The sequence below is a fragment of the Leptosomus discolor genome, chromosome 8 (assembly GCF_034619465.1).
Source record: "Leptosomus discolor isolate bLepDis1 chromosome 8, bLepDis1.hap2, whole genome shotgun sequence".
Classification (NCBI taxonomy): domain Eukaryota; kingdom Metazoa; phylum Chordata; class Aves; order Leptosomiformes; family Leptosomidae; genus Leptosomus; species Leptosomus discolor.
The window spans coordinates 27,624,982-27,637,515 of record NC_141398.1 but is presented as its reverse complement, the minus strand read 5'-3'; the positions used below and the strand labels follow the sequence as shown (position 1 = coordinate 27,637,515).

The following is a 12,534-nucleotide window of genomic DNA, read 5'->3' as shown; positions in this document are numbered from 1 at the left end:
GTCAAGGCTTCAACATTTGTGGTTAGAGTTGCAAGAAACCTCCTAGGACAGTGCTGCTCACTTACTCCATAGGTTTTCAGACTGCTATTCTATGTAGAAGGAAAAGCACTCAGCAGCGCACACAAACACATTTACTGGGCGCTACTATTTACCTGGTACTTAACAGTAGGTCTATATGCCTGAGCCGTTCGCATTTGAATCCAGACCCAAATTTCCCTAAAGTTTAACAGGCCTTAAAAGCCTGTGTTTTGAACTGGGCCTTAAAATTGAGCTGACTTACTAGGAGCCAAGCTATCTAGACACATACTACAAAGAAGAGCTTTCAAAGATAAATTGTTTCCTGGGGTTAATGATAAAATGACAGGAGAGACAAGTGGGATGTTGACTGTACCTAATTTCAGCTAATCATTAATCTCCCAAAGATATCCGGTACGCCTTGATAGTCCTTGCTGTTATAAAGTGCAAAAGAAACGCAAATTAACTTTTGCTCCCTCCACCTTCTGAGTAGGCACAGTTTCACTTTGTGTGAAAAAAACAGAGGGATTAATAGTCTGCATGTAGCCTGTAAGTTTGCTCCATAAATCTCCTTGCATCCTTTTCTGCCCACATTTCTGAAATCTATTCTCTTCCCATTTCTGACACTAAAACTGCCAGTTTACACCATATAGCACATTCATCTGACCCAGACAAAACTATCCTTTTTCTGTATTTCTGATGCTCTTCTGTGCTGTACAGCTCCGTAAGGAAAATATTTAATAGCTCATCATATACTAGCTGCCTACAATCTTCAATGGCTCTGCACATCCCCATACAGTTTCACCCTTTGTGCCTACTATGTTCTCTCTCTTTCACAACAACTCTTTTGAAGTGTACAGAGCAGCCAAGAATGACAGCTCTTTTCCAGTGAAGTCAGGGACTTAAAAATTCTCAATACCAGCACCTGACCAGTATACTCACCTGGAACAGGTGTCTCTAGGAAAAAAACCTAGTAAGAGCCATTCATTATTTAAACTCAACTCCTATTTTCCTTCCTGTTTGCTTGCTTTCCTACCATTTATATTTATCAATTTTAAGTTTAGACTCCTGGAAAAGAGATCATCTTTGCAGTGAAGGCAACTGCTCTATTTGCAGGAGTTTGCTTGCTTGATAAGGCTTTACCTTCTGCTCTCAACTGTTTTTTGCTCAAACAGGACTGTGAAGGGGAGTCTCTAGGCACCACTGAAACTAAGTTACAAGTTCTAGATCTCTAAACGGTCATGCAAAGTTATGGCTGTAAATATTTAATATTCAGTATTAAAAATGAAGGGTTTTCCTGCCTGAACAGCCACATGAACAGCCTCAAAACTTCCACCAGTTCAAAGGCGCTGCTTTCTCTGCATGAAAGTAAAAGAAGAAAGGCTGGGTGGAAGCTTGAGGCCTGATGACACCCCACAAGGTAAAAATAAAATCAAACAAAAGATAAAATGGGCCTGACAGTCACTGGAACAAGCTAAACACTGAATCAGCAATTATTACTGAATTGCTTATTCTTTCCACATTGTGCAACTGGTCTGTAAGACTCACCGGGCAGGCAGCTCGCGTATCTGATTGTGCCCAACATCTAACACTTCCAGTTTCCTGCTGTCACATACCCACTCAGGCAGGTTTTCCAGGTGATTTCTGTGAATAAAGAAAACAAAGAGGTGTAATTAAATGATAATCAAGATGTAACAGCTATTAAGAATACAGCCTCAAGAGAGATACAGATACCTGCAGGAAAGAAATCTACTACATAATATGTTTCCTATAAGATTGTATCACCCCTCCTTCTCTGAGGGCACTACCAGTGCAGTAAGGTCCTGATTGAGGGGGCAAGAAAGCTAACAGCCTAGATGCGCAGCCACTAAGGAAATGGAAAAAGCTGCTTCCAAATTATTGGGGAAAAAGTATTAAGAGTATCAGAGTATCAAGGATAAAGAAGTCTCTCCATGGAGAAGAAAATTTGTGAGATACTCCTCAGAAGATATTCACACCCTACACAATTTAAACACACTTGTTCAATCCCCCATAAATTCAATCCTGAAACCCACTCTACCACTCACTCTGCAGCGATCTCACCAAATAGTGAAAAATCCCTTTCTTATGTATCTTTAAAGTCAAGCATTTTGCTTTTCTTGCATTTGTCTTCACAGAAACTAACCCTTCCACAAATTAAGTTCTTAGAGGTGAGTTTTTCCAAATATTGCACAGAAAACATGCAGCTAGGCATAGCGGAGCACCCAAGTATCCCGCCTTAAAGACAAAAATTAGCAGCACAAAATACATGGAGGAGATTGCGTGCATGTGCATTCACATAACCACTACTTCAGTTAGCATACACAGATGCAAACCTGGGCATCAAACAACATTCAGACATTCGAAGACTAGAAGTTCAGGAATCAGACCCTTACACAGCATGAACATAAATCAACGTTCATGGTCATTCATGTACTTGTATCCCATAGTTTATTCACGCAATAGCCTTTAACCAAAACACGTGATAGCAACCCAAACCCTCTTATCCTCAGATAGTTTCCTTTTCAATCTCAAACAGACTTCCCAAATTCCAATCGAGCCAAGAAGCTAAAGACACCCTACTGATCCAGTTACAATGCCATCACTGAACTGAGGCACAAAAAGGGTTTTGTAACCAAAATCATGCATTCTGCACCAATTTCACTTACAGCTAAATGGAAAACACAACTGTATAAAGAATGTTTTCCAATAAATCAGTCACACCTGTGTGTTACATTAGGTGCACAATGTGAGTAGCTCATGGTTGATGAAACTTTGAAGTTGATAGCCACTTGCCCAGGTTAACTCACTAATTGTGGCATTCACCCTCAACAGCTTAAGAGTACTTTAAGCAGGCTTTTTAATGCATGTGATTATCACTTCAACACGCAGAGGAGTAATTCCTCAAATAAGACAGGCATTAAGCACATGTATAAAGCGATTTCCTGATTCAGTCCTTAAATTGTAAAATGAACTAGAACGAAGAACACTCCCTTTTCCGTTTCTTTCCTCACCCCACCTCCCTCGTTACAGTGAGATTTACGGATGCATTCAACTGCAAACATCCCTGCAGCAGCCAGGGCTGTGGAGAACAACAATGAGCTGCAGGAGCTGCCGAACTGACAAGCAAACTATCAAACCGTCACCTCCGTTGGGCTTGTGACACAGACATATCCAGAAAGGAACTTCTGTACATGTCTCACATTGGTGCACGTTTGAATCATTGTGTTGTATCTCTTTAACACAGGAAATCTTTAAATCAGGGAAACTCTGATATATAAAGGTGTATTTTGCTTTTAACACTAAATAAAAATAAATTTAAAAAGTAAAACTTAAAAAGGAAATGGGGAAGAACTGGCCAGTAGAAAAAAAAAAAATCTTCTAACTGAAAATCAGTCTTCTCACAACTCAAGGTCCAGTTTCTGTCCCCACTCCCTCCCAGTAAAATACCAGCAAATGTAATTTTTCCATAAGCTTCACTGATGTATATTTTAAAGGCCCAAGAAAAAAAAACACACTCTTACCTAGAAATATCCATATAAGCCAGGCAATTAGGAACTGGATACACATCAAGGTGAACAAGTTCTAGGGGGAAAAAATACATAAAAGTAGTGATAATGATTTGCACCTAAATGGCTGTTCCATAAGAGTTACTTTAAGCAGCTAACACCCACAGATTTCAGAACAAGTCAGCAATCTAAAATACTTCTGAGTATCTAGACGTTTGTGAACTGAGTTTTGTTTCTTTATTACTATTGTAAAACAATAATAAATAATATTATTAGTATCCTGGGGCCTACAGGAAAGATGGGGAGGGAATCTTTATCAGGGAGGGCAGTGACAGGACAAGGGGCAATGGTTTCAAATTAGATTAGTTGTTAGGAATGTTGGTGAGGCGCTGGCACAGATTGCCCAGAGCAGCTGTGGCTGCCCCCTCCCTGGCAGTGTTCAAGGCCAGGCTGGATGGGGCTTGGAACAACCTGGTCTAGTGGGAGGTGTCCCTGCCCATGGCAGGGGGGTTGGAACTAGATGGTCTTTAAGGTCCCTTCCGACCCAAACGGTTCTGTGGTTCTGTGATTACATCTGAGTAGATTTGCTGTATTACGTTGTACTTGCTATGACAGACACTGCATAACTGATCAGAGAGGAGAAACTGAAGGATTTTAGAAGTTTCATAGCAAATTCTCATTTTTCCATTTTTGTTCCAGAGCTGTAACTTCATCTCCACCACCCTCTGCCCAGAATAATCAGTCACAAACTTGCTCTACATTTTTTCACTGGTCACTGATGGTACAGGCATGGGAAGGGAGACTCCCCACTCTGGAACAACAAGCTACGGAGTACCTGACTGTCCTCCAGGTCATGGCAAGATCCAGAGTATTTTTCAACTCATTACATGAGCCTTTGTATCCCTGTGGAGTTCCTGGTTGCAGGCAGCCTTACAGCCATTTCACAGCATCTCAACTACTCCTAGTAATGTTATATTTCAATTGCTTCAATAATTTTTCATATCCTAAGCTTTTTAGGTAGCTAATGCTTTCATCAGGGTTGACACAAAACCAGCAGACATTTATCTAAGCCTACAGAAAATCCACTAGAATGGAATGAGACTAAAACAAGGCAGCTGAGGGTGCAAAGAGATGACAGCTAGGAGAAACACCAAGACCAAACAGGCAGTTGATTGCAAGATACCGGTTGACTTTGAGTTCTCAGCTCACATTGCACAGCACATGCTCAGATTATGTTAACTTTTTTCAGCTACCAAGATCCTGGCATGAATACTTAATGAAGGCACAGGCTTGGATATCATTAAGATGACAGCCTTTTAAAGGCAGTTCCGACTGATCACCAGCTCTCTAAGCTTGCATTTTGTTTATTCCATACCAAACTACTCCAAACAAAAAAACAGTGGTGAAAACTGAGTATTTTAAGGAATAACAGCTTCCAGAGACAGGTCAAACAAATCTATTCATGGAACATTGCATTATTTTAATTTAATTATCATATACAAATGAGGTTACTTATTTGTGCCTCTCTGGCCAGAGTAAGCTGCCAGAGTCAGTAGTAAAAATACATACTGTTTTAGCTTGCCTCACAAATGACCATTTGTTCAAACTTTCTCAACTCCAGGCAAAAGCAATAAATTCTTTATTTGCCTTAGTATATCAACACATAAATACGGCCCAAAGAACTGACAACTTAAAGACCCCTCCCTGCTGACATAAAGAGGATTTTCAGCACAAATTCTAAGATTTTCACCATTTCAAGACCTCCAAATCAGCAGCCCAGTGTTGTTTGAAAGTCACTTTTGAGGCTCAGAACTGCCAGTAGCATGATACAGCACATATAAAACCCTTTTATCCAACAGTCATATCAAGAGCCTCTCAATTCCTCCTGATTATGTGCACTGCACTCCACAAGCACCCTGCAGAGAGCCAGGTACGAAACCAGAAGTCAGATGACACCACCACAGCTGCCCTGAAAAAGCACTTACCATTCGAGGAAGCGTAAAGCGCTTTGAGAAAATATCCACTGATTTTGAGGGTTACCAGTTGATTCCGTTCACAGTGTAACACTTCAACGTTGTTAAAAACTGTTGCATCCAGCTCCCCAAGTTTGTTGTCTCTGAGATCCAGTTGGGTCACGTGATGCAGAAAATCCATCTCATCGGCCTCCAGTCTCCTAATTGAATTCAATCTTGCGGACAAAAAAGGAGATTAAGTGTAGTTATGTGGCAGGCTCCTGCTGACAAACCAATTCTTGCTCTACAATCAGTTGCACGGGATTCAACTAGCATGGATCCAGGTTCTGATCAAGTCGATTGTGTTTCTGTATTTTAAAAGCAGGATGGATCTGCTCTGTTGTTTTATTCATCATGACAAAGGAATGATGACACCAAGCTCCTTTCTAAACTACTTTGAAAACTGATAAAAAGTTCTGCAAGAAGTTAAGTACTACTGTTATTGTGTCTATAAAAATAAAAGATGATCTGGATGTTATTTGAGCCCAATAGTTTGGAAAAGAACAAAACCTCTACAGTTCCTGCTGGCCTATCATGAGCATCTGCTGGAAAAGCATGGCAGGTACAAGTAACCTGCAGATATTGGAGTATCTTGCTGTATTGAAAGGCGAAGTTGAGAATTATGAATTTCCATATATTTGCATCTCACGTCGCCATGTTCCACAGCAAGCGAATTCAGAGACCTGAAAATGGGTGTTGAAAGATAACAAAACAAAAACCCAAGACAAGTGAGTTGTCAAATAAAGAGAACAGGTTTTATCGCATCTTCACTGCAGTGCATTGATGCCGCCAATACTCAGCAACTTCCCCAAAAGTTACAACTGAGTGGGATTATATGCAATCCAGCAATGTTTGAGACTGCAGAGCACTCCAAAGAGTTCAGTTTAAAATTCCCAGATCTGACCAGAACACTAAAACCAGTACAGTAACTTCTACTGGCCCACTTATCCTCCGTAGGGATAATAAGGGCAAACACCTACAGTTCAGTTGCTGCTCTTCCTTTCAAAGAGTTGGCCTCTGTATAACAGTTGTGTTTTCAGTGTTGCTACATTTTCCAGTTAAAAGCAAATGGGTAATATGTCCCCTCCAACACCACAGCCTATTTCTGTTTTCAATTTACAAGCAGTGCTTCCTTCTCATTTTACTGAAGCAAAGCACTTCACTGTGCAGGCAGTACAGTTTAGAAACACATTTGACATTTACTATTCCAGGTGGCGTTACAAAGAACCACTGTTGACTGCTTGGTGCAGAAAGGATGTGGCAGACAATGAGAGGGCTGGAACTGCACTGTTGGAACTCACGGCTAGCTAAGCCATGACATCCCTACTCTGAGGCCAATTTATTTATTCATTCGCTTTTAACATACATACAAACATACAGACATATTTTACCCCCACCATAAACACTTCAGAATTCATTAATCTATTTTAGCTGTTTTCTTAACTTGTGCTGGCCCTTCCCTGACTGCAAAGTCTGACAGCTACACAGCAGTATGGTATACTTAAGTTTTAGCTTGAATAGGTTAACTAAGTGGTTCCAAAATTCATTGTTATTTGGACCTGACAGTCCAGGCTCTGAACTGAGCACTTTGCCCAGCTGATTGCAGAAGCTGGCTTCCCCAAAGACCATAAGAATAAAGAACCACCTCATACCAGAGACACTTGTAATAAGGATCTGTTCAGACTCTGATGAGGACATCAATAAAATAATGTTATTCATGGTGGACTAGGCTTTTTAACATACCAAGAAATACAAAAATATCTATTTTTGGCCTTTCACCTTCACTGCCCTTTTCTTCATCGCATGCATCTGCAACATTGCAGACATAAGCTTTTTGGGTGAGGGACTGAAATTTATATTAATAATATTAACACTGCAGCAACAAGAACTGCAGGAATCACCAGTGTCCCAAGCTCTATTTTGTTTTATCTTTTGGTGTAAATACTACTTTCCCTCCAAACTTATTGTCCCATCTCATGTTCCCCCTAAACGTCACCTCTTCCTCAAAGAAGAATGCTAAGTCATGGCAAGTGCTGTGAGTTACATAATACTGTCAGAAACACGGTTCAATGGACTAACACAAGAGATTCATACCTGGGGGATATTCCAACAGCCAAAAAGAAACTGCTTCAACACCAATAATTTAGACCCACTTATTCTTCCACTTTTCCAAGTACCTACCTTAGATCCACATGTTTAATATGAGGCATCCTTTTTAACACCTGTAGGTTCAGGGTATCCATGCAGTTTCCTGACATACAAAGTTTATCCATGGCAGTCAGCTTCTCCAGCACCCCGGGAATGTCGGTGAACTCGTTGAAAGACAGACTCACATAGCTGAGCTGATGCATATGCTCCAATTCATCAGGAAGGGACTGGAGAAAGTTGCCATCCAGCAAAAATGTCTGCAAGCTATTAAAAGTGAGTGAGAGAAAGGGACAGTGAAGAAAGTGAGTGACCTGTTAAATCACATTTCCTTCCTATACACACACAAATCTGATGCAGTTACAGTGATATAAAATATTAAAAAGGGCAGAAAAAAGAAAAATGTTAAGGAATAATGCTTTAACATCTGCTACAGAAGATATTGACCAAATAATTAAAAGCTTTGGTAACTATGAAATGTAGGCTGTGCTACAGTATCTTCGAATATCTCCAGAACTGTGACTTGTATGATGCCTGAAGCACTATACAAGGATGTTTAAAGATTTTCTTCACCGTGAAGGTGACCCTTGTGTCAAATGCTGGGGACTGGAAGAGCTTCAAGACACAAAGTGTGCTTCCTCTCCATCCACAGCTCACAACTGCTTCCATACAGATCTACAAGCCAGTCTGCTATGACAAAATCCCGTAAGTTTAAACCGTTTCTCAAAGCAAGATTATGTAGAGTCATGAAACTGCTTGTTGCCTTTATTATCAGGCTGTGTACATTAGGTTTTAAGAAAGTACTTGCTTGTGCATCTCGCCTACAACTGCTGGAACACTTCTGAGGGCATTGCAGGACACGTTGAGTTCAGTCAGGGTTGGGATACTGCAGACTGCCAGTGGGAAGTCTCCTAAATTATTATTGGAAAGGTTAAGGCTCTTCAACTTGGTGAATCTACAATGAGATAAGAAAAAATAAAAATAAAAAAATAAAGGAGACAATTAAGTGGAGTATAAACCATACCAAGTTGCCTTGCAATAATTAATACAAGGTAAGTTTGGTTATGTAAATGCAAATCACATGCATTTTTTGTTTATGGGCTCAGAACAACCAGGGAAACCACTAGACACTCAAGTTCAACACCACTTGCAAGAGTTCACTTACATTAAGCTGGCATAGAGAAACAGGCCCTCCTGAACGCTAAATATATTTTCCTACGAGTGTAACAAAGAACAAAACCATTGCCATTCCTGTGATGCAAGTCATTTCTTCTGTGGCATCTCATCCTGTTCTAAGGCACTGCTATTTTTCTGAACATATTTCTTGCTAGTAAGACTACCTAGTGACACTGGTTACAATGCGCAAGAAATTCTCAGGCCTATTTGAACACTGAACTTTTGTGGTGCAGCAGCTCAGCTCCATTCATGTGAGTAGGTAACTGCATTTCAATGCAAAATTCTCATTAGAATAGGCTGGTTTGAATACAACTGGGAAATGTGCTGAATTAAATCAGAATTTAGCAAGACTGTTTTAGTGACAGAGGCAAATTCTTATGCTCTCGATTAAGTGCGATGTCAAAGCTCACAGATTTCAAAATTTTGTCCTTGATGTGTCACAGAACTCTTAAAAGTCCCTTGGTTTATCACATCAGCCAATGGAGCAACTTGCATGTGCTTGCCTTACTAAAGATGACCAAGACTGTTTGAACAAAAATCCGAAGAAGGGAACAATCCAATTAGCCAGCCTGCATGTTCAGCAACATTATTATGGTTGCCTAACAACCATTGGGAGGTATGCTTAAAGGCAAGTAAAAGGATGAATGAAAAGATTTGTGTCAGATTCTGCTAGATGGGAGGAAGTTTGTTTTCTGGCATGGTTTACACCAGGACATTTTATTTGAACTTCATTTTCCCCTTGTTAAGGCTCAAGTGCTTTATTTGTGTGGCAGGCTTTTATGTAACATGGCAATAGAAGCAAAACTGCACCTATGAACGCTGCTGTTTCACAAGAAAGCAATCTCTGGCTGCATGTGCCAGTGTATCCTCAGCCTCTGCACTGACGCAGCACATTCACACCTCAAAGCACTTTGTCCTCCCCTGACCAGAAACCACGGACAGAAATCTCATCAAGTATTAAAAGGTTAAAGAGTTTTATCACCAAAAGACTTAAAAATCCTTACTAGCTACCGCAATCAACTTGTGCACACCTTTAGTATTGCCTAAATCAAACTCACGTCACTGACTAAAACTCAACATGAAAATGTAAGTAGCGTCTTCGTATTATATTTCAATGGTGGTTGTAAGTGAAGTGTGGATTTTACTCCAAAAGACAGGCTGTAAACACACTTACCATTTACACAGGCTTGCAGCAAGCAAGCGCATGTTGTGCTCTATTGGTATTTTGTTGCAAATATGGCAGAAGGAAAAAAATGGAAAAGTTATGGCCAGAGTTATCACAGATTTTGAACACCCTGTGCCATGCTGAAGGCAGAAGTTTGGAACAGAGTTAGATGGAGACTAAATGAAATCTTGCAATCAAATTACTGCTGCAGGGAAAAAATGCTACTGTGCAGAAAGAGTGACTAATGTATCTCTAGAGGGAGAACTGTAAAATAAAAAGGAGGCTAGAGTAAGGTAGATGATGTTAATGAGGGTTGCTACCCAGAAAAAAACCTGCACATTTTAAACACTGTACCTTCATATTCCTCTGTTTTGAAAGGGCTTAAAAATCTTGAACCCAGAAATGAAACATACAATTCTGCGTTTATCTTGAAGATAACTGTCAATTTAGGCCACAGGTATACTGCCCTGAAATTTGGGGTGATTCTGTGGTGGAACACAGAATGCGGATGTCCTCAAAGTCAACTGCAAATACAAATACAAAGAGTGCTCTAAGTAGCAGACTCTGGGGCCTTTAGAAATTGCCTTTTTTTTTTTTGTATTTAGCTGAAGACAGGAAGATTAAGTCAAAATAACTAAGCTGCTGGAGAAACATCAAAATGCAACCATTCCAGCTTTCAAGTCTACCATGAAAAAAGAATTAACTCATTTAATAATCAACACCAAGGCTACAGCCTTTACCTGTGCCACTCTGGAGTCTCAGAAGACCCGCCTCAGGGCTTTTGCTCACTAAATAATCTACTAGAAAACCCCAAATACAATCTTGAGATAAATTTACAGAAGATCAAGCTAATAGAGGAAAGAGGACTGGAGGGGTGGTGGTGAAGGAAGCTAAGAAACACATTAACTAACGCCAATGCAGTGTTCAGCTACAAGGTTTCCTGCACACATTCTTGTGTATAATTCTCCTAGGTCAAAAAACAACAACAAAAAAATCACCACCACCCCACCCTGCAAAAATGTATCTGGATTACATCTCTACTACCCTAATGTATGTCTGAATGTATCTTTATTAAGGGTCTTCTGTGAGTAATCTAATTACTAAGAACACAAACTGAACTGGTTAACAGGTCTAGTATGTAAGGGAAGATGAGTAGTACATCCAGGATTGGATATACTTATAAAGAAGCTTAAAATGCATATACAAGTGTACGCCAAATAATTGACAGAAGTTCAATGTTAAATCACATTTAAAGAAAAGCTGAAAGATGAACACCATAACCTTAGTCAAAAGTTAAGAGATTAATTTAAGACAACTGGCAGGAAAGAGATACCTATTTTCTTCCCCCTCTGTAATCATGCTCATTTAAAAAATGCTAAGTCACACCTTTTCTTATGGAGCACTGTCAAGTACAGAACATTACTAAGCCAAACTAGCAGGCATTTGCTCAAAATTAAGATCTAAGTCTACCTCTCATCTTTGGCCACTGCCCACTACCCACATTGCAAATGGGTTGGTGCACTTCCATTATCGAGCACTGCCATGCTGCACACTTAAAATGCTGAATTGTTTATAGCGCTTCTTATATCTAGATAGCTTTACAGTCAGTAGCACCAGTATCACTTGTAGCATCAACATAAGTAAGGTAGGAGAGAAGTATTTTACAGACTCAAATTTTCTGTTGCTGCCAAGTTTGCACAGTGTCAGGCTTTGAATAGATTTTACAGAGCAACATCTTCACTGTTTTCTCACACCCAGATCTTTACTCCTACTAGAAGCATGGGCACACATTGATGCTGCCCCCACGGCATTGCTGGAAAGAAGAAAAGCCACAACATCACGCATGACAGTATAGTAACCTCATATCAAGTCTATACATATGCCTTCCTTCCTCTTCTCCCTTCTTCTAGACTTCGTTATCTGTCAAAAAAAGTCAGCCCAAAGAACAGCATCTCTCAAGACGTTATGTTCAGTTAGCTTACTAGGCTTTCTATTGTAACAACCAATATATAAACACTCACTTCTCTGACCAAAAATAGTCCTACTTTAAGCTGGAGCAATATGTAGACATGTCAACCCTTGGATTTAAACATGCAATACGACTGAACACTAATTGCCGTAATTGAGCCAAAAAATGCCCACTTAATCCTGAAGCTGCCACTTCAGGAGTGGTTTTAGTTTGACATACACGAAATGAGGAGGGAGTCTGTATCACAGCAAAGCAATGAACTGACACGCTAATTTCAAATTCAGACCTACTTGATGTGCACAGCAGAGGAATTTCCATTACACAGTACAGCATTTGTGTTCCTCTATGTTTGGGGGAGGGGGGAATAGTACATTCAAACTGGCCATATACCGTCATTGAAACACAGCCATAACCGACTCATCTGACAAAACCAGTCTTTCCCTGCTCTTACCAAAAGCAATTAAAAATCATTATTTTACTACACCCAAAACAGAAGACATGGCTTAATAAGGGATTCAGTTTAAA

General features: G+C 40.0%; 1 protein-coding gene across 1 annotated transcript in view; it reads right to left on the bottom strand.

The window, feature by feature from the left end:
* The window catches only part of PHLPP1 (PH domain and leucine rich repeat protein phosphatase 1), a 142,002-nt gene that overhangs the window by 29,714 nt on the left and 99,754 nt on the right, over nucleotides 1-12,534 (bottom strand). Inside the window, exons 5-9 of the mRNA XM_086468863.1 lie at nucleotides 8,508-8,654; nucleotides 7,736-7,966; nucleotides 5,528-5,730; nucleotides 3,558-3,618; nucleotides 1,564-1,659 (exon numbers count right to left, since the gene is read on the bottom strand). Coding sequence (XP_086324989.1) covers nucleotides 1,564-1,659; nucleotides 3,558-3,618; nucleotides 5,528-5,730; nucleotides 7,736-7,966; nucleotides 8,508-8,654 — 738 coding nt within the window. The remainder of the gene's footprint in view (nucleotides 1-1,563; nucleotides 1,660-3,557; nucleotides 3,619-5,527; nucleotides 5,731-7,735; nucleotides 7,967-8,507; nucleotides 8,655-12,534) is intronic.